Source organism: Oncorhynchus masou, chromosome 9 (assembly GCF_036934945.1).
Source record: "Oncorhynchus masou masou isolate Uvic2021 chromosome 9, UVic_Omas_1.1, whole genome shotgun sequence".
Classification (NCBI taxonomy): Eukaryota; Metazoa; Chordata; class Actinopteri; order Salmoniformes; family Salmonidae; genus Oncorhynchus; species Oncorhynchus masou.
The window spans coordinates 61,233,240-61,256,440 of record NC_088220.1 but is presented as its reverse complement, the minus strand read 5'-3'; the positions used below and the strand labels follow the sequence as shown (position 1 = coordinate 61,256,440).

Below are 23,201 nucleotides of genomic sequence, written 5' to 3'. Positions count from 1 at the left end.
TAAATATGGTCCCCAATCAGAGACAACGATAAACAGCTGCCTCTGATTGAGAACCAATCTAGGCAACCATAAACATAAAATGCCTAGACTAGAAAAAACCCATAAACATACAAAAAACCCTAGACAATACAAAACTCCACAAACCACCCTTGTCACACCCTGACCTAACCAAATAATAAAGAAAACTAAGATAACTAAGGTCAGGGCGTGACATCTGAAATGATGTGTGTTTACATTTACCTGCCTGTGTAATTTCCATGTCATCCCTACAGTACATAGTTCATTTTTATCCCACACATTATTTTTCTCAATGTTGTGTCGGTGCCAATGATGAAATCAAGCTAAACCAACAAACACCACTTGAACATCAGAAGAGAAAAGAAACCATCAGATGGTTGTCCCCACAGGAGATAAATGACAGCAGACAGACTTAATGTGACCTTAACCTCTTGTTGTGTTGCTGTGTTGCTGCCTCTGCAACAGAGATTGGTTGGAATAAGTGGGCTATGTCATCCGAATGACTCATCCTGCCTCTGGAACTCTTATATGTAATCAGTTCAACAAACCAGTTTGGTTGAGGCTCTGCATAGATCATTTTCATAATTCCCTATTAAGATCACTTTAGCATTTTATTGGTCACAAGGTCCAACCAAAATCTGACTTCCGCTTTTAACCCAACTGCTCCAAAAGACACACACACTACCGTTCAAAAGTTTGGGGTCACTTAGAAATGTCCTTGTTATTGAAAGAAAAGCACATTTTTCGTCCATTAAAATAACATCAAATTGATCAGAATTACAGTGTAGACATGGTTAATGTTGTAAATTACTATTGTAGCTGGAAAAGGAAGATTTTTGTTGTTCTGATTAAAAAAGCAATAAAACTGGCCTTCTTTAGACTAGTTGAGTATCTGGAGCATCAGCATTTGTGGGTTCGGTTTCAGTCTCGAAATGGCCAGAAGCAAATAACTTTCTTCTGCAACTCGTCAGTCTATTCTTGTTCTGAGAAATGAAGGCTATTCCATGCGGGAAATTGACCAGAAACTGAAGATCTCATTCAACGCTGTGTACAACTCCATTCACAGAACAGCGCAAACTGGCTCTAACCAGAATAGAATGAGGAATGGGAGGCCCACTCTGAGCACAACTGAGCAAAAGGTAAAGTTCATTAGAGTGTCTAGTTTGAGAAACAGTTTCCTCACAAGTCCTCAACTGGCAGCTTCATTAAATAGTACCCGCAAAACACCAGTCTCAACATCAACAGTGAAGAGGTGACTCTGGTGGTCTTTTAGGCAGAGTTGCAAAGTGAAAGGCATATCTCAGACTGGCAAATAAAAATAAAATATTAAGATGGGCAAAAGAACACAGATACTGGACAGAGGAAGATTGGAATAAAGTGTTATGGACAGACAAATCTAAGTTTGAGGTGTTCGGATCTCAAAGAAGAACATTCATGAGATGCAGAAAAAATGCAAAGATGCTGGAGGAGTGCTTGACGCCATCTGTGAAGCATGGTGGAGGAAATGTGATTGTCTGGGGGTGCTTTGGTGGTGGAAAGTGGGAGATTTGTACAGGGTGAAAGAGATCTTGAAGAAGGAAGGCCATCACTCCGTTTTGCAACGCCATGCCCTGTGGACAGCGCCTTAATTGGAGCCAATTTTCACCTAGAATAGGACAATGACCCAAAGTACAGCTCCAAACTATGCAAGAACTATTTAGGGAAGAAGCAGTCAGCTGGAATTCTGTCTATAATGGAGTGGCCAACATAGTCACCCTATTGAGCAGCTTGACCGTATGGTACGCAAGAAGTGCCCATCAAGCCAATCAAACTTGTGGGAGGTGATTCAGGAAGCATGGGGTGAAATCTCCTCAGATTACCTCAACAAATTGACACCTAGAATGCCAAAGGTCTGCAAGGCTGTAATTGCTGCAAATGAAGGACACAATTATTGTTTAATTAAAAATCATTATTTATAACCGTATATTTCCTATTCATTTTGCAACTCATTTCATGTATGTTTTCATGGAAAACAAGGACATTTCTAAGTGACCCCAAACTTTAGAACAGTAGTTTACATATCCATCTCTCTTTGGTGAATGAGAACTTTCAATCAATCACAGACTCTATTGCTGTGAGTTTTTGCTTTGGTTATTTGGCTCAGGTGCTGACAGGGGTGCTCCCTGGACACACCTGCTTACCTGAGAAAACCTGACAACAGCTGCCCTGGAAATAATACAGAGCTGCCAATCAGAGCTCTGCTCTCACTAGGCTGGTAACCTAGTTATGAGAAGCTCGGTGAAGATGCCACACACAGCCAGCTCAGGCAGGGTAGCTTGACTAGAAGCTAAAGTTGTGTAAACTGCCAATACTGTCATTACAAAGTGATGTTTAGAATCCATGTAAAACATCAGGTTTCTTATAGAACAAGACTGTGGGTACTGTATTGGTAGCTTGATAATGTTTGATGCCAATGTGAGAGGCAGGTGAGCGAGGTAACATGTTGATGACCTGCTTTACTCAGAAAGAGAGGAAAAATCGTGTTCCAGATTCCAGTTATTGTGTCCTTATATATTATGATTTATGACTTTAAACTCTGGAGAGAACATACCCAGCCCGCAGGGGAACCTATACAGATGTATAACTTAGTGATTCCACTCTTGGCTGATGGTAAAGGAATATAAATTATATATTTATTTACCCTCCCAGTGATTCCATGGGAACATCCAAAGTGGCACCCTATGTGCTTTTTGATCTGGGCCCTATCAAAACTAGTGTACAATGTAGCAAATAGGGTGCCATTTGGGACAGATGCAATATGCTATTAAACAGCAGCTGTCTACCCAGCAGACATATTAGAACAATATTATGCAGGTTTCTTATTTTACCTCTCTCTCTGAAAAGAAAAATGGGCATAAAAACACGCCATAAAAAGACATTGTGTACCTTGTCTTAAACAGAGTGTGGTAGCCTACAGAAAATGTGTGAATGACCTATATGCTCCACACAAGGTCAAAGGATTCAAAGGTCAAGTAAGTCCATTTATGAAGCTTGCGCCACCAGAAATACGCTAAACCTCATAAAAAATACATATATGTTACCTTTATTTAACTAGGAAAGTCAGTTAAGAACAAATTCTTATTTACAATGACAGCCTACCGGGAAACAGTGGGTGAATTACCTTGTTCAGGGCAAAAAGGACAGATTTTTACCATGTCAGCTCGGGGATTCATTCAAGCAACCTTTCGGTTACTGTCCCAATGCTCAAACTAGGCTACCTGCCACGCCATCAATAATCATCATCCATCCACAATCAATGACTAATTTCATAAGCTCTATCCAGTAACACCTGCACTGTCTGAGATGACAGAGAGAAAATATATTGCATATATTGCAAACATATAGGAGACATTTATGGCTAGTTAAACACCACTCAGAAGGGGGTGTGGTGGACCTCAAACTAAAATGTATATTTTGTTCATTTATGAATAAATTAATCAATCAATCAATCAAATGTGTACAGCCATTTCTACATCCGCAGTTGTCACAAAGTCATTTTCAAGTAATCCAGCCTAATAGTGGCCTTACTGACCAAAAAGTATAGAAATAAACCCAACGTGTCCCTCTTTGGAAACAAAGTAGGAGATCTATTGAGTGAGAAAGAGAGAGAGGGAGAAAGAGAGAGAGAGAAAAGGAGAGAGAGACAAGGAGGGAGAGAAAAGGAGAGAGAGACAAGGAGAGAGAGAGAGAGAGAGAGAGAGAGAAAGGGAGAGAGAGAGAGAGACAAGGAGGGAGAGAGAGAGGGAGACAAGGAGGGAGAGAGAGAGAGAGAGAGAGAAGGAGGGAGAGAAAAGGAGGGAGAGACAAGGCTGGAGAGGATAGGAGAGAGAGACAATGAGGGAGGGAGAGAGAGAGAGAGAGAGAGAGAGAGAGAGAGAGAGAGAGAGAGAGAGAGAGAGAGACAAGAGAGAGATCTGCTAAAAAGGTCTGAAAGACGATGATGATGACTCACCCGTTGCTGGAAGGAACCACCTGACTATGCATGGAACCACCCTACCACCCGACTATGCATGGGACCACCCTACCACCCGACTATACATGGAATCACCCTACCACACGACTATGTATGGAACCACCCTAACACCCGACAATGCATGGGACCACCCTAACACCCGACTATGTATGGAACCACCCTAACACCGACTATGTATGGAACCACCCTACCACCCGACTATGTATGGAACCACCCTACCACCCGACTATGTATGGAACCACCCTACCACCCGACTATGTATGGAACCACCCTAACACCCGACTATGTATAGAACCACCCTACCACCGACTATGCATGGGACCACCCTAACACCCGACTATGTATGGAACCACCCTAACACCCGACTATGCATGGGACCACCCTAACACCCGACTATGCATGGGACCACCCTAACACCGACTATGCATGGGACCACCCTAACACCCGACTATGCATGGGACCACCCTAACACCGACTATGCATGGGACCACCCTAACACCGACTATGCATGGGACCACCCTAACATCCGACTATGCATGGGACCACCCTAACATCCGACTATGCATGGGACCACCCTAACACCGACTATGCATGGGACCACCCTAACACCGACTATGCATGGGACCACCCTAACACCGACTATGCATGGGACCACCCTAACACCCGACTATGCATGGGACCACCCTAACACCGACTATGCATGGGACCACCCTAACACCGACTATGCATGGGACCACCCTAACACCAACTATGCATGGGACCACCCTAACACCGACTATGCATGGGACCACCCTAACATCCGACTATGCATGGGACCACCCTAACACCAACTATGCATGGGACCACCCTAACACCGACTACGCATGGGACCACCCTAACACAGACTATGCATGGGACCACCCTAACACCCGACTATGCATGGGACCACCCTAACACCCGACTATGCATGGGACCACCCTAACACCGACTATGCATGGGACCACCCTAACACCCGACTATGTATGGGACCACCCTAACACCGACTATGTATGGGACCACCCTAACACCCGACTATGCATGGGACCACCCTAACACCGACTATGCATGGGACCACCCTAACACCAACTATGTATGGAACCACCCTAACACCCGACTATGTATAGAACCACCCTACCACCCGACTATGTATGGAACCACCCTAACACCCGACTATGCATGACCACCCTAACATGACTATGCATGGACCACCCTAACACCGACTATGCATGGGACCACCCTAACACCGACTATGCACGGGACCACCCTAACACCGACTATGCATGGGACCACCCTAACACCGGACTATGCATGGGACCACCCTAACACCGACTATGCATGGGACCACCCTAACACCCGACTATGCATGGGACCACCCTAACACCCGACTATGCATGGGACCACCCTAACACCGACTATGTATGGGACCACCCTAACACCGACTATGCATGGGACCACCCTAAAACCGGACTATGCATGGGACCACCCTAACACCGACTATGCATGGGACCACCCTAACACCGACTATGCATGGGACCACCCTAACACCCGACTATGTATGGAACCACCCTAACACCAGACTATGCATGGGACCACCCTAACACCCAACTATGCATGGGACCACCCTAACACCCGACTATGTATGGGACCACCCTAACACCGACTATGTATGGGACCACCCTAACACCAACTATGTATGGGACCACCCTAACACCGACTATGCATGGGACCACCCTAACACCGACTATGCATGGGACCACCCTAACACCGACTATGCATGGTACCACCCTAACACCGGACTATGCATGGGACCACCCTAACACCGACTATGCATGGGACCACCCTAACACCGACTATGCATGGGACCACCCTAACACCGGACTATGCATGGGACCACCCTAACACCCGACTACGTATGGAACCACCCTAACACCCGACTATGCATGGGACCACCCTAACACCCAACTATGCATGGGACCACCCTAACACCCGACTATGCATGGGACCACCCTAACACCCGACTATGTATGGGACCACCCTAACACCGACTATGTATGGGACCACCCTAACACCCGACCATGCATGGGACCACCCTAACACCGACTATGCATGGGACCACCCTAACACCGACTATGTATGGAACCACCCTAACACCCGACTATGTATGGAACCACCCTACCACCCGACTATGTATGGAACCACCCTAACACCGGACTATGCATGGGACCACCCTAACACCGACTATGCATGGGACCACCCTAACACCGACTATGCTTGGGACCACCCTAACACCGGACTATGCATGGGACCACCCTAACACCGACTATGCATAGGACCACCCTAACACCGGACTATGCATGGGACCACCCTAACACCCGACTATGTATGGAACCACCCTACCACCCGACTATGCATGGGACCACCCTAACACCCGACTATGCATGGAACCACCCTACCACCCGACTATGTATGGAACCACCCTACCACCCGACTATGTATGGAACCACCCTACCACCCAACTATGTATGGGACCACCCTAACACCCGACTATGTATGGGACCACCCTAACACCGGACTATGCATGGGACCACCCTAACACCGACTATGTATGGAACCACCCTAACACCCTATGCATACCACCCCGACTATGGACCACCTAACACCGACTATGGGACCACCCTAACACCCGACTATACATATGACTATGTATGGAACCACCCTACCCACCCGACTATGCATGGGACCACACACCCGACTATGCATGGGACCACCCTAACACCCGACTATGTATGGGGAACCACTATGCATGGGACCCTACCACCCGACTATGCATGGGACCACCCTAACACCCGACTATGTATGGAACCACCCTACCACCCGACTATGCATGGGACCACCCTAACACCCGACTATGTATGGAACCACCCCTGGGACCACCACCCGACTATGCATGGGACCACCCTGGAACCACCCACCCGACTATGTATGGAACCACCCTACCACCCAACTATGTATGGGACCACCCTAACACCCGACTATGGGACCACCCTAACACCGACTATGTATGGGACCACCCTAACACCGGACTATGCATGGGACCACCCTAACACCGGACTATGCATGGGACCACCCTAACACCGACTATGTATGGAACCACCCTACCACCCGACTATGCATGGGACCACCCTAACACCCGACTATGTATGGAACCACCCTACCACCCGACTATGCATGGGACCACCCGACTATGCATGGGACCACCCTAACACCCGACTATGTATGGAACCACCCTACCACCCGACTATGCATGGGACCACCCTAACACCCGACTATGTATGGAACCACCCTACCACCCGACTATGCATGGGACCACCCTAACACCCGACTATGTATGGAACCACCCTACCACCCGACTATGCATGGGACCACCCTACCACCCGACTATGTATGGAACCACCCTACCACCCAACTATGCATGGGACCACCCTACCACCCATCATTTTTGCCCAAATTCATATTCTGCAATCCTACAGGAAGTGGGTATGAAGGGAGCCCTGCCACAAAATGAACCAAAGAAATAAATGTGCAAACCAAATAGTAATGTCATCATCATACATGAACTATAGTACAATTACAACCAACACAAATAATAAAAACAAATTTAAAATATATTTTGATTTTGTTTGAGATGGCCTGTGATTGGACACTTGAAATAATTCTCCTGTTTCGAAGGCTTGAGTTTTTTCTGTGTGCAGTATTTAATACAGTAGACATGATACATAAACACTGTTGAAACAATAGCAAAAATACACATTTTGTGCAGCAGCTTTAAGAACGTTTCACAATAATATGCCACTGATGCTTTTCCTGACTTCAAAAATAACATTTGTATTCCAACACAGATTGCCTTTCACATGAAATAGATGTTTGTTTGTTTGTTATTGTTTTTGATATAATAATCCAATAATAATCCAATAATCATAGATCTCCCTCTTGTGTCCGCTCCTCTAAGCTTAAACAGATTTGACAATCCGAAAAAGGATCAAATACAACCTGCATGTTTTAGCTGTACAGAAACCATTGATTCATCTAAATTAATTTAATTCAAATCAATCTAAACTTTGACAGAGGGGAGGAGGAGTACCAGTCTGAACGGTAAACAGATTCTGTGAGTGTTGTTATATGGAGTGTGTATACAGTAGTAGCCTAGAACACCCTGAGTGGGTTGACCATCAGCACTGTCTTCTGTTCACAGCCTGTTCCAGATAGACATGTAGATACAGTATCTCTCCCCTCTTCCCATCCCTCCGCTCTCTTCCTCCTCTTCTTTTTGTTCTCCCCTTCCCTCCCTCCTTCCTTCCTTCCTTGCCAGTGGCTCCAGATCAGGGAGTGTGTATGATGGTAACATTGGCCCAGTCAGGGAAGGTGTTGAGATTGAACATGGCTGCTCCCCAGGTGTTCAGTGCGATGTTGATGGTGATGACACCAACAATGTTCAGAACGAATCCAGCCTTCGCCTGTTGTCAGCATGGTGAAAAACAGGTAGAAACATTGGTCACAGACGGAATGATTCACAACCATGTATTCTACGAGCCTGGATCCAAAGTGAATTGCTCCGTTTCACTTCTGGTTTCAATGATTCTATCAATGAATCGCATTTACTGTATTTACAGAATAAAACTTTTTTTTATATCAGCAATTGTCACAAAGTGTTTTTTACAATGAAGAGATGCCCAGACTGAAGCAGTGAAACAGAACAATTCAGTTTGGATCCAGGATAGTATTTCACTCTCTACACAAAGTACTGTACGGAGAGGGGTGAGGGGTGAAGGGTCATAGGTCGTACCATGTCCATGACTTTGAGGTTGCCATAAGAGAAGGCGATGGCATTAGGGGGCGTGGCCACCGGCAACATGAAGGCCAGCGAGGCACAGATGGTGCAGGGCAGCATGACGTACAGTGGGTGGAGCTTAATGGCTACAGCCTGGGAACAGACAGACAGGGTCATACATGAGTCAAAGAGGTGAAATGAACATATAGTGTATGCTGAATATGCTGACCAAACTGCTCACGGGCCTTTAGTTTTCCCGGTGAAATGGAACCAATGGAATGGTCCCAAAAGGAGCACCACTTAAAATCATTGATCCAGGTTTTCTAAGTGGGACATGTGTGTTACCATGTGTGTTACCATGTGTGTTGCCTGGGTGTGTGTATGTACATTTCTAGGGGATTCTGTCTTACCATAGAGGCCAGTATAGGCAGGAACAGTGTGGTAGTAGCTACGTTACTGGAGCACTCAGTGAATGTGGCAGTGAGTAGACACAGGAGGAAGGAAATGGCAAAGGGAGGGATGGACTGCAGGGGGGCCAGACTTTCTCCTAGCCACTGAGACAGACCAGACACCTGCACACAGAGAAAAACATATCCACAATTTTCATACTTTTTGTTTTAAAAAAGAAAACACAGACCGACCGATTCGGACAGACTGACCAACCTACTGACAGACGGTACCTCACTTCCCCGGGCCAGAGCGAAGCCTCCTCCCAGTAGCAGGAGAATGTTCCACGGCATCTTCTCTTGGACCACGTCCCAGTTCAGCAGAGTGGGAGGGGCCTTCAGGGGCTTTCCTATAGGGACAAGACACACACAGGAGAATGACACCAGGTTTACCATCACAGTCCTTACAGTCTTGATTCCAGGCACTCCTGCAGGAACTTGGTAGTATGGTAACTCAAGACTACAGTCCCGGAGATCTGTGTATTTACATGGTAGTAAGGAAGGTACAGTGTTATTAAAGTGTACAGTATCTCTGTCCAAATCTATATGGGCAGAGATTATACTGTTATGATGTACAGGACTCTGTCCTAGATAGAACTGTACTAACTTACTTACATTGATACTCAGAGAGCAAAGGCCATCGATAACTCCTAGTCACTAACATGACCACAAAAACACTCTATGCCAGGAACGGAAAACCAGAAGTCAAGGAGCCATGACAAGGCAACTCAAAGTCTGCCTCGCAAACTCTGCTGCCTCGCACTCCGAACTCGAACTCTTCACTAAGTGCCTTTAATCATTGTGACACCCATTTATTTACCAAACACATTAAGCTGCTGCCGTTTTGAGGTAGGAGCTGCATTACTGGAGCACTTCGTTTTGACCTTGTCACTTATCAGGAGTAAGAACACTAAACTCAGTTTAGGTTACAGAGGGAGAAAAGTCCATATGTATTTATATGAATGAATGAATGAAATCTTATTTTGGTGTCAAATCGCCAGTTGGCAACCCATCCCTTATGGCATTAATTGACACAAACAAACATTACAATAATTCACTGTGAAAATTCAGTGATTCTTGTCGTACCGGTGTTCTCTGCAGTGCGCAATGCATAAAGAGTGAATTAAATGTTTTATATAAAAAAATGTATACATAATAAATAGCAAATAAGGTTATCCCCCCCAAAAAAATATCCCTTTAGAAATGTCTGCCAGTCATTTATTGATTTGAAAGCTATTTGTTTCGGGAAAGGGCAGAACAGAGAATACAGCCGTGTAGGGCAGGGCTGACCTTGAGGCTAGCGCTATCACGCTGCAGCCCTCTGATGTGTCTCGAGTATGTGTGTGTGTGTGTGTGTGCGCGCGCGTGCGAGCGAGCGTGTGTGTGTGTGCGTGTGTGCGTGTGTGCGTGCGAGCATGTGCAAGCCCTGAGAAGTAAGGGTGCTATCAGGACGATTACAAAACTGAGTCCTGAAGATTATATCTCTATACCAGGGGTTCTTAAACTTTTTCAGCCTGGGACCCAAATAAGTCCTTCCATGAAAACATGTGAGATTTGTTTGAGAGGCCTCCCCTCCTCGCAGGCAAAACATTTTATAGGCCTCCTTCCTGGCGGCGGAGAGAAAAGTTTTACAGCTAATTTCCTGCAATTCTACACATTTTGGCATGACTTATGTCATGCTAATATGATATCTGAGCGAGAGTGATGGCTGTGGAGGTCAGGGCCCCTGGCGAGTGCCCTGCTTGGCCGGTCGGTATTCGACCATGACTACTGCAAGATTAGATAGCTGGCTAGACTAATTTACTCATCTAAATATTGTTAGCTGACATGGCTATTGAGTGACTGTCAGAGACTGTTGTCACATCGTGGCTCAGTTGGTAGAACATGGCGCTTGCAACTCCAGGGTTGTGGGTTTGATCCCCTTGGGAGACCAGTATGAAAATGTATGCATTCACTACTGTAAGTCTCTCTGGATAAGAGCGTCTGCTTAATCACTAAAATGTACAAAAAAAATCTGACAATAAGAGAAAAACTGCTGATGCCCAATCAAATTTCAAAAGTGCACCTTGTGTATTCTACTATTCAAACTTTCAACAGTAAGTTGAGACCCTGACTGAGTACCCCCCCAAAAAAAATTATATTCACGACCCACCATTAACATGTCCGAAAGTCTGCTCCATACAATAGTATCACAGACAGACAGGTAGACACACACACAATGTCTCTCTCAATCACACACTCGTTAACACACCAATGTACTCTCACCACTCATAGATATATTGACAAAACACACACATGCACAAACGTGCACACACACACACACATACCATCCTCAGTGTACCCGCCACATCTGGGTAGTTGGGATGGGATCATAAAGAACAGTGTTGACATCAGGATGGCCACCGTGCCATCAGTGACGTACCTGGGACATAGAAATCTACATATAAACAATGTCTCTTGGTCCCATTTCTCAATGTGTCCATATGTATTGATATGGTAGTTACATAGACATGTACTGTGTAATTACAGTTTATGTCCACATTATGTGTAAAGCTAAATTGTTAACTTACATGAGAGTAAGAAAGCGGGAAATAGCAAAGCCTGGGATACACAGCAGAAAGCTATCAGATAAAGAAAAGTGAGGGAGAACCAGGAAGAACCACCGGGAGTGACTAGCAGGCACAACACCCAGGAGTTACAACACAGAACATACTGTTATCTCTCACTTACGGTCTGTCCTTGTTGAAGAGCACAGTGGCCCAGCCGGGCATGAAGCCTGGTTCTCTGGTGAACCAGAGCAGGACCAGCAGGACAAACAGCACCAGGACACAGCCCTCAGCGAAGCACATACTGCCCAGCTTCATATACTCATTCTTTATCACCCCGTACGCCTCCTTGTCACCATCTTTATTCATCCCGCAGCCAAACGACTTCTTCATGCTGTGGGTGAATGGGCCAAATAGGTCTGAGACATATCAGAGAACTCTATGTAGTGTCATATAGGTCTCTGGGTCTTATATAGGCGTGTATCTACTTTGTCTATATGGCAATGTTTTACAGAAATGGACAATGAAGTATCTATATAAGTGAAATATGAGCATAAACCATTACCTTCTATTGTTTTACTATGCTTAGTCATTATATTGTGAATGTGTCATCTTTCAACATGGATTGCAGGCACACAATCATATTGCTTCAGCTTCCTGCCACGAGACGGTGTTATGGATATTGTTGGCTGTAGATAAAACATAACAGGAAAGAATGACTCACTTGCAGCCCAGGTACATAAACTGCAGCCACAACCAGGAGATGATCAGCATCAGAACCATGTTGGGGAAGGAGAAACCAAACCAGCTGGCAAAGTTGATGATGTCTTCATTCCCTGGGAACAGCCTGTGGGGAAAGAATGATAGAATGATAGAATTAGAACTAGCATTAGTTACAGGAACATTCTAAAGGGTACTCAACTGTAGGTACACCCAATATGGCCGCCAGGCCGGTGCACCTGCCACAAAAAACTGCTTTGAACGGGAATGTGCAGGGAATTCTAATGCTATGGAGGTAGTGACAAAGATGTCAGCTAACTCCCAAGCCAGGCAGGCAATTGGAAACATGATCAAAGGAGCCACTGTACAGTCAGTGTATCCATCCTTGTGCTTTTGCTGCTGTAAGTAAAGTAGACTGGGCACTACAGTACTCCCAGAGATGAACCGTTGCTTAACCGGTTTGCAATACTGTATCCACACACAATAACCATTTAATGAGAGCGACTCAGATGGTTATCTTACTGTATTTACTTGTAATACTACCCACGCATATTAAGCATTTATAAACAGACATATAAACGTACTCGTCGACCTGTCCCTTGAGGATGAGGTTCGGGGTGGTGCCGGTGAGGGTGGCTGTTCCTCCGATGCTGGCAGCGTAACACACACTGAGACTCATGCCTTTATCTAGGTTCAGGTACTTAGCCTCCCTCTTCAACCTCCTCTCCCTCGCCTCCAGGCTCTCCTCCACCTCTGGCTCGGGCTCTGGAGGGGGAGATCCATGGGTCAGCCAATCAAAATGTTCAGGGGTTAGAGGTCAGTCTATCAGAAGTTTTCGCAGGGGTAACTAGGGGTTTAGGGCAAAGATTTTTCACATTGTTTTCAGGGACTGAGAGTATCTGGTGGTGATATTGAACATGATATTCAATGCATCCGTGTACTTTGTATTCTATCTCAGCCAGAAGTCCAAACAATCTTGTCTCGAACAGACAAAATCAACAAGGTCACATCCTGAATTATCATATCAATAACATATCAATATCTCTTACTTAACTGTGTTCCTCTACTAAGATGAATGGTTGAATAATTGACAGAAGGGTGTTTCAGGGAATCCACAACAGGTGTGAATGAGGTGTGTTATTCCTGGGCTGGAACAAAAGCCTGTACACCCTGTGGGTTTCAAGGACCATGATAGAGGAACACTGATGTTGAGAGAACACATACTGTATTCTACTTACCTGACTTGACCCCATTCTCCCTGGGCTTGACATCCTTTGTATATTTAGCAGCACCTCCATCATCTGCCAAATAAGGGAGATATAATGTATTACAAAAACAGAAAGATATGGAATAGCTTGTGATTGTGAAAGCTCATGGTCAAACTAATGGACACAATCTTGTGGTACCAGGCTGTATTCTCGTTTGAGAATGGCTTGAGAAACCTAGAACGGATGGTGTTGGGGCTAATGGACACAAAACAAATGGTCACACATACACCTCCCCACCCACACCACTTTCTCCTAACAACACACACCTATGGTAATGCTTTTTTCCTTGTCACCCATCTCAAAGGCCTGGTTTTCCTGGTCCTTAGGTATCCCAGTCCCAGTCCAGGCCCCCCTGATGGCCATCAGGTCCATCTCCCTCTCCTCTGCCTGGGCCTCTGAGTCACACAGCTGCTTCAGCACGGCGTTAGCGATGGGCAGCATCATGGCAGTGGAGGCTGTGTTACTGATCCACATGGACAGGAAGGCTGTGGTGCCCATGAAGCCCATCATCAGACTGGAGAGACAGTGGAGAATAGAGAAGAGAGAGAGAGAGAGAGAGAGAGAGAGAGAGAGAGAGAGAGAGATGGATGGATGGATGGATGGATGGATGGATGGATGGGGAAAGAAAATGGAGATAGAGTGAAAAAGCAAGAGTGAGGAGGATAGAGAGGGAGGTAAAAACCATTTAAAAAATGTAAAAATAAAACATATAAGACACTTAATATGAATAACATTGGGCTATCAGAACACTAGACCAAACAGCTCTGTAATAGAATCATTAATACAGGTCTCTTACAGAGCAGGCCTCACCCCTACTAGGAGCAGTACTCTGAGGGCGATGCGTTTGTGAAGGTTCCAGTATTCCACAGCTATAGCCACCAACAGCCCTCCGACGAACAGCATGTTAGAGTCCTTCATGTACTGGTTACACACCTGGATGAGAGACAGACAGGGGGGTTCTGAACGAGTGTACTGGCCTGAGACAGGTTCTGCTTAGAAATACCATAATGTACTAATAATGGGATCAACAGTAAGAAGTTTATCAACAGTACTTAGGTGCTTTATTCATACGTCCTCAACACTGTATCTACTAAACAAAGATTTACATTTCACATTTTAGTCAACTGTTGACCTGTTTATTCTGATCATAAAACAGAATGCTGTTGTCTCCATTACTGAGTCTAATGGGTGGGTAAGAACCAGTCATTAGGTATGGAGGTGGTTGAGTAGAGAGGGGAGAGGATAGTGGTGTTGGTACCTCGCTTGACTCCATGATGCCCATCATAGGGAAGAGGATGACAGGCAGCAGACCGGTCACAGCCAGAGGCATACACTCTGTACACCAGTACAGGGCCATCAGGATGATCACATAGCCACAACTAGCCTCCTGTACACACACATGAGACAGACAGGGACTGTGAGAGTGTTGTTGAGGTAGGACAACACGTACAAATGCACACAACACACAGTCAATCCTCTCTCAGGACCAGTTTGTTCTTAGTAAACAATCATCTGAGACAACAGCCAAGAGCATCAAAGCACAGACAAGCTGTATAACTATTTTAGAACATAAAGAAGTGTCCTTGTGTGCAATTCAATAAATCTATTCAATAAGTCAGTTATGGTTCTTCCAATGCATAGTTAATAACAATCAAGTAAAACAAATATCACCCAAATGCATATTACTGTCACTTCTGAAGGTGCTCCAGTTCTCTCCAGTTCTCCATTGCCATAGTATCTCCCTTGTAACTTAACATGATCACTTTGTTGTAGGCCTAATCTTTAACCACGATGGAGACGTCAAGAGAGGTTGTCACGCCTTGGTCTTAATATTTTGTGTTTTCGTTAATTAGTTGGTCAGGCCAGGGTGTGACATGGGTTTATGTTGTTGTATTTCGTAGTGGGGTTTTTTAGTTATTGGGATTGCGGCTGAGTAGGGGTGTTGCATAGGTTTGGCTGCCTGAGGCGGTTCTCAATCAGAGTCAGGTGATTCTCGTTGTCTCTGATTGGGAACCGTATTTAGGTAACCTGGGTTTCACTTTGTATTTCGTGGGTGATTGTTCCTGTCTCTGTGTAGTGTTCACCAGATAGGCTGTAATAGGTTTCACGTTCCGTTTGTTGTTTTTTTGTATTTATTAGTTATTTCATGTATCGTTCCGTTTTTCTTCATTAAAGACATGAGTAATCACCACGCTGCATTTTGGTCCGACTCTCATTCAACAAACGAAGAACGTCGTTACAGAATCACCCAACACACACGGACCGAGCAGCGTGTTAGCAGGCAGCGACAGCAGGAGCAGCGAAGGGAGGTCGTTATAGACAGCAGAAGCATGGAGTATACGACGTGGGATGAAATAGACAGCTGGGCGGTCGACCCAGAGAGAGTGCCGGAGCCCGCCTGGGATTCGCTGGAGCAGTGCGAAGAGGGCTATAGGAGAATGGAGTTGGAGAGGCAATCACGACGGCGCAGAGGAAAGCCCGTGAATCAGCCCAAAAAATGTATTGGGGGGGGCTCAGAGGGAGAGTGGCTGAGTCAGGAGACAGACCTGAGCCAACTCTCCCTGTTTATCGTGAGGAGCCAAGGAGGAGACCAGAACCGGTGTTGGAGGTGAGCGAAGCAGAGACTGTGAAGGAGTTAATGGGGAAATTGGAGGAGAGAGTAATGAGGGAGTTGCTAGTTTGGTGCTTTAAGTACAAGATTCGTCCGACGGAGCGTGTCGGGGATTTAATGGCACCTGGGTCAGCGCTCCATACTAGTCCTGAGGTGCGTGTTAGTCGGCTGGTGAGAAATGTGCCAGCCTCACGTACTAGGCCTCCTGTGTACCTACCTAGCTTTGCACGTCCTGTGCCAGTCCTGCTCTCAGGCTCTCCAGTACACCTTCACGGTCCAGTCCATCCTGTGCCACCTTCACACACCAGTCCTCATGTGGCAGCTCCCCGCACCAGGCTTCCTGTGCATGTCCTCGATCCAGTACCACCAGTTCCAGTACCACGCACCAGGCCTTCAGTGCGCCTCGCCTGTTCAGCGCAGCCAGCGCTTCCTCCTCTACAGCGCTGCTGGAGTCTCCTGTCTGTTCAGCGCTATCAGAGCCTTTCTCCTCTCCTGCGCTACCGGAGTCTCCCGCCTGTTCAGCGCTTCTAGAGCCTTCCTCCTCTACAGCGCTGCCGGAGCCTCCTGCCTGTTCGGAGCAGCCTGAGCTGCCAGTCTGCATGGAGCAGCTAGAGCTGCCAGTCTGCATGGAGCAGCCAGAGCTGTCAGTCTGCTTGGAGCAGCCAGAGCTGCCAGTCTGCATGGAGCTGCCAGTCTGCAAGGAGCTGCCAGTCTGCAAGGAGCTGCCAGTCTGCAAGGAGCTGCCAGTCTGCAAGGAGCTGCCAGTCTGCAAGGAGTTGCCAGTCTGCATGGAGTTGCCAGTCTGCATGGAGTTGCCAGTCTGCATGGAGTTGCCAGTCTGCAAGGAGCTGCCAGTCTGCAAGGAGCTGCCAGTCTGCAAGGAGCTGCCAGTCGGCAAGGAGCTGCCAAAGCTGTTAGTCTGCATGGAACAGTCAGAGCTGTCAGTCTGCAAGAAGCCGCCAGAGGTGTCAATCTGCATGGTGCAGCCAGAGCCGCCAGTCAGCATGGAGCAGCCAGAGCCGTCAGTCAGCATGAAGCAGCTAGAGCCGTCAGTCTGCCAGGATCCGCCAGTCAGCCAGACTCTTCCAGATCTGCCAGTCAACCAGACTCTTCCAGATCCGCCAGTCAGCCAGACTCTTCCAGATCCGCCAGTCAGCCAGACTCTTCCAGATCCGCCAGTCAGCCAGACTCTTCCAGATCTGCCAGTCAGCCAGACTCTTCCAGATCTGCCAGTCAGCCAGACTCTTCCAGATCTGCCAGTCAGCCAGACTCTTTCAGATCTGCCAGTCAGCCAGACTCTTCCAGATCTGCCAGTCAACCAGACTCTTCCAGATCTGCTAGTCAACCAGACTCTTCCAGATCTGCCAGTCAGCCAGACTCTTCCAGATCTGCCAGTCAACCAGACTCTTCCAGATCTGCTAGTCAACCAGACTCTTCCAGATCTGCTAGTCAACCAGACTCTTCCAGATCCGCTAGTCAACCAGACTCTTCCAGATCCGCCAGTCAGCCAGGATCTGCCGGATTCAACTGCCTGGCTGGGCTTCATCTCAGTACTGGGCTTCCTCTCAGTGCTGGGCTTCCTCTCAGTGCTGGGCTTTCTCTCAGTACTGGGCTGCCGCTCAGTCCCGAGCTGCCCCTCAGTCCCGAGCTGCCCCTCAGTCCCGAGCTTCCCCTCAGTCCCGAGCTGTCCCTCAGTCCCGAGCTGCCTCAGTCCCGAGCTGCCCCTCAGTTCAGTGGGGTTCTGGGTGAGGACTGGGTGGCAAGGGTGGATCATCCCAGGACGCAAAGGGGAAGAACTATGACATTTATGGAGTGGGGACCACGTCCCGAGCCGGAACCGCCACCATGGACAGACGCCCACCCGGACCCTCCCTATGGTTTTGAGGTGCGTCCGGGAGTCCGCACCTTAGGGGGGGGTTCTGTCACGCCTTGGTCTTAGTATTTTGTGTTTTCGTTAATTAGTTGGTCAGGCCAGGGTGTGACATGGGTTTATGTTGTTGTATTTTTCGTAGTGGGGTTTTTTTAGTTATTGGGATTGCGGCTGAGTAGGGGTGTTGCATAGGTTTGGCTGCCTGAGGCGGTTCTCAATCAGAGTCAGGTGATTCTCGTTGTCTCTGATTGGGAACCGTATTTAGGTAGCCTGGGTATCACTTTGTATTTCGTGGGTGATTGTTCCTGTCTCTGTGAAGTGTTCACCAGATAGGCTGTAATAGGTTTCACGTTCCATTTGTTTTTTTTTTGTATTTATTAGTTATTTCATGTATCGTTCCGTTTTTCTTCATTAAAGACATGAGTAATCACCACGCTGCATTTCGGTCTGACTCTCATTCAACAAACGAAGAATGTCGTTACAGAGGTTGTGTCTGCAGGATTTAAACGGTAGCTGGGCCAGCAATGAGTTGGCATAATTATGTCATTTAGTTATGATGCCCTTCAGTTAACCAATTAAAGCTAGAATCCTCAGTTGCTACATCCATTTTTGGGGATTATGTATTAATTATGTACCTGTTGATTTTTGAAGATTATAACTTATAATTACCTCATGAGCTTAGTTTAAGTGTCGTACCCCTTCAGTACCCAAAATATAAGCTTGTTTTACTACACTGTTTGTAAACAATGTCAATGCAAACAAACACTGTATAGCCTCAAAACATGCTTAAACTTATAATTGTTATATCGTGGATGGTCAGTCCTTGCATCCCTAGCTCTATCTATGAATTTGAGAGTGGTTATACTTCTCCAGCCCCATCCCTCAGCTGTTTACCAAAAGTTTTAAACAGTGACGGGGGGTAGTTGTATGAACTGCAGATTGCCCTTTTAATATCCATTTTGATAAAACAAATCCATTCTTAGAGGGGAAAAACAGGCTTGGATTTTCTATAAATATATTTATGATACATGGTAAGCCCTTGGTGATAAAAGATGAAGAAGGAACTAAAGTGCCTGTCATGCAAGTCTTTCATTCGTGATGGTTTATTGTCCTGGAGGACAACCGTAACTCACAGCGAACTCTGAACCAGCAATGTGCATGGCTGATGAAGTTCTTATCTACAATGTCTACACACACTAAATGACCAGTCTACAGTGGATTCCTGGATATTCTGAAATAATTAAAAATGTCACAAATACAATAGAAATGTCACATCAGGAAATACACACAGATGAGTAACCAAAACATGCAGTGAAGCTTCAATAAATATATAGAGTTTTCAAGGAATTTCAGCATTACATGTGTGTACAACCAGGACTTGAAATGCTACAGAATAACTTCTGAACTTTCAAGAGGTTTAAAACAAACAAATCACAGCCTCTGCACAGTTAGACACAAACAAACAGACACACACACACAAACACACGCATACACAAACACTCTTACCGGTCCCCCAACTATTAGGGGTAAAGGAAGAATCAACAGAGGGATGAAGAATATGATCAGGTATTTCCGATACCTCCATAGTCCACTTAGACACACCACCATGGCTGGTCCAGATATCCAGAGGGTAGCGCAGGTACACAGAGAAGAGTAATGGATATATTAAATAGAAAATCTAATTGGAGTGCAGGGGAGATGTTACGAGATAAATGAGGACACTACCACAAAGAGACAACAGGAGATAAAGGTGCAGTATATATATCACACAGAGAGAATTAAATATTAACTTTGGAGTGAGGTGACTGGGCTGAGGAGGGAGTGTGTTGTACAACACAAGACAGTAGTGTAACTGAGTGAGTGAGTGAGTGAGTGAGTGAGTGAGTGAGTGAGTGAGTGAGTGAGTGAGTGAGTGAGTGAGTGAGTGAGTGAGTGAGTGAGTGAGTGAGTGAGTGAGTGAGTGAGAGGGAGGGAGATCACCTTACCAGTGAAAGTTTGAAATTACAGATTCCTATTGCAGGATATACTGTATAAGGATGAGCATGGTTTTATAAAGTGTGAGTGTACAAATCTCTACAATCCAGGGAAATATCGTGTACTGTTATTCTGTCCAAACATATTTAAGATGGATAAAAACAAGCATGAATAGGCTAAATAAAACGACCCCCCCCCATCCAGCAGAGAGAGAGAGAGAGAGAGAGAGAGAGAGAGAGAGAGCGAGAGAGAGAGAGAGAGAGAGAGAGAGAGAGAGAGAGAGAGAGAGAGAGAGAAAGAGAGAGAGAGGGAGGTGAGGGAGGGGAGGGGAGAGGAGAGGAGAGGAGAGAGAGAAGCATTCTATACCATCAAGAGGAACATACATTTCAACATACCAATTGGGATCTGGCTAAAAATACTTGAATCAGTTATAGAACCCATTGCCCTTTATGGTTGTGAGGTCTGGGGTCCGCTCACCAACCAAGAATTCACAAAATGGGACACATGCCAAATTGAGACTGCATGCATAATTCTGCAAAAATATCCTCGGTGTACAACGTCAAACATCAAATAATGCACGCAGAGCAGAATTAGGCTGATACCTGCTAATTATCGAAATCCAGAAAAGAACCGTTAAATTCTACAACCACCTAAAATGAAGCGATTCCCAAACTTTCCTTAAGAAAGCCATCACCTACAGAGAGATGAACCTGGAGAAGAGTCCCCAAAGCAAGCTGATCCTGGGGCTCTGTTCACAAACACAAACAGACCCCACAGAGCTCCAGGACAGCAACACAATTAGACCCAACCAAATCATGAGAAATCAGAAAGATAATTACTTGACATATTGGAAACAATTAACAAACAACAAAGCAAACTAGAATGCTAATTGGCCCTAAACAGAGAGTACACAGTGGCAGAATACCTGACCACTGTGACTGATTAAACTTAAGGAAAACTTTGACTATGTACAGACTCAGTTAGCATAGCCTTGCTATTGAGAAAGGCCGCAGTAGGCAGACCTGGCTCTCAAGAGAAGACAGGCTATGTGTACACTGCCCACAAAATGACGTGGAAACTGAGATGTGCTTCCTAACCTCCTGCCAACTGCATGCCCATATTAGAGATACATATTTCCCTCAGATTACACAGATCCACAAAGGATTCGACAAAACATACCCAATTTTGATAAACTCCCATATCTACTGGGTGAAATACCACAGTGTGCCATCACAGCAGCAATATTTATGATCTGCTGCCACAAGAAAAGGGCAACCAGTGAAGAACAAACATAATTGTAAATACAACCCATATTTATGTTTATTTATTTTCCTTTTTGTACTTTAACTATGTGTACATCGTTACAACACTGTATCTAGACATAATATGACATTTGAAATGTCTTTATTATTTTGGATCTTCTGTGAGTGTAATGTTTACTGTACATTTTTATTGTTTATTTCACTTCTGTTTATTATCTACTTCACTTGCTTTGGCAATGTTAACATATGTTTCCCATGCCAATAAAGCCCCTTGAATTGAATGGAATTAAATTGAGAGGTGAGAGTGAGAGAGCGGGAGAGAGAGATGTCCAATTAAATAAGCCTACAATACACTGTAAAATCCCCAAAAAGGTGAAAAGAAGATATTTTTCATGTTCCCTGTTAAGGTATACAGTCTTGCTGAATAAATATACACTGAGTGTACAAAACATTAGGAATGTTGCTCTTTCATGACCAGGTGAATCCAGGTGAAAGCTGTGATCCCTTATAGATGTCACCTGTTAAATCCACTTCAATCAGTGTAGATGAAAGGGAGGAGACAGGTTAAAGAAGGATTTTTCATTCTTGAGACAATTGAGATATGGATTGTGTATGTGTGCCATTCAGAGGGTGAATGGGCAAGACAAAAGATTGCAGTGCCTTTGAACAGGGTATGGATGGTAGTAGGTGCCAGGTGCACCGGTTTGAGTGTGTCAAGAACTGTAACGTTGCTGAGTTTTTCATGCTCAACCGTTTGTATCTCCCTTTCCTTCCTTTTCCTTTCCTGCCTGTATCAAGAACGGTCCACCACCCAAAGGAAATTCAGCCAACTTGACACAACTGTGGGAAGCATTGGAGTCAACACGGGCCTGCATCCCTGTGGAACATTTTCAACACCTTGTAGAGTCCATGCCCTGACAATTTTTTACAAATTGTATTTATTTTACCTTTATTTAACTAGGCAAGTCAGTTAAGAACAAATTCTTGAGGCTGTTCCGAGGGCAAAAGGGGGGGTGCAACTCAATATTAGAACGGTGTTCTTAATGTTTTGTACACTCAGTGTATCTCCCACCCCATCCCACCCCCAGCCCTTTAGGCACTGCTGGCTTTTCAAGTTTTACCTATTGCTCTGTTGATCTATTGGGCACCCTGTCACGTGATCATCACATTCACCTGAGGCTGCCTCACCCATCCACCTCACCCTTGTTTGGGTTGTGCCAAAGTCTATTGAAGAGAAAAACAATAAGAGCTGGGCAGATGGCCTTGTCAGCCAAATGCCTGCATAAGGGCCTCTCCTACAGATACCTGGGTGGTTTTCAGTAACCATAAACTAAATTAAACGGGGAGTTACAATCTGAATGTTTCTAACATGATTAACTCATATTCCTTTTCCATTGTACAAATGTCACTACAGAATGCCCTAATGAACACAACCCATGAACTCCATCTTGCAGTTTTTTACAATCCCAAGGACCCAGTTCTCAATACTTAGGTCACATTTTCTAAACTATTCACACAGTTCTCCTAACCAACATTCAGCTTGGCACAGCAGTTAATTTCACATCCAATATGCACTAAAACACTTCATACAGCTGTGCTCTGGACAACATATGTGTACTGATTGCCCC

General features: G+C 45.6%; 1 protein-coding gene across 2 annotated transcripts; it reads right to left on the bottom strand.

Moving 5' to 3' along the window:
* Positions 1 to 7,779: 7,779 nt before the first annotated feature.
* Positions 7,780 to 20,082, bottom strand: LOC135546387 (solute carrier family 13 member 2-like). 2 transcript variants are annotated; one of them, XM_064974764.1, is made up of 13 exons: positions 19,844 to 20,082; positions 15,115 to 15,243; positions 14,653 to 14,789; positions 14,123 to 14,370; positions 13,827 to 13,889; positions 13,173 to 13,353; positions 12,593 to 12,715; positions 12,053 to 12,262; positions 11,650 to 11,744; positions 9,557 to 9,672; positions 9,287 to 9,448; positions 8,892 to 9,029; positions 7,780 to 8,562 (listed from the first exon to the last, which is right to left on the bottom strand). In XM_064974764.1, the coding sequence occupies exons 1-13, from the start codon at positions 19,943 to 19,945 to the stop codon at positions 8,428 to 8,430; spliced, it is 1,839 nt and encodes a 612-aa protein (XP_064830836.1). In that variant the 5' UTR covers positions 19,946 to 20,082; the 3' UTR covers positions 7,780 to 8,427. The 2 variants fall into 2 exon arrangements, with proteins under 2 accessions (XP_064830836.1, XP_064830837.1); XM_064974765.1 differs by having other exon boundaries at positions 19,917 to 20,082.
* Between the last annotated feature and the right edge of the window lie 3,119 nt (positions 20,083 to 23,201).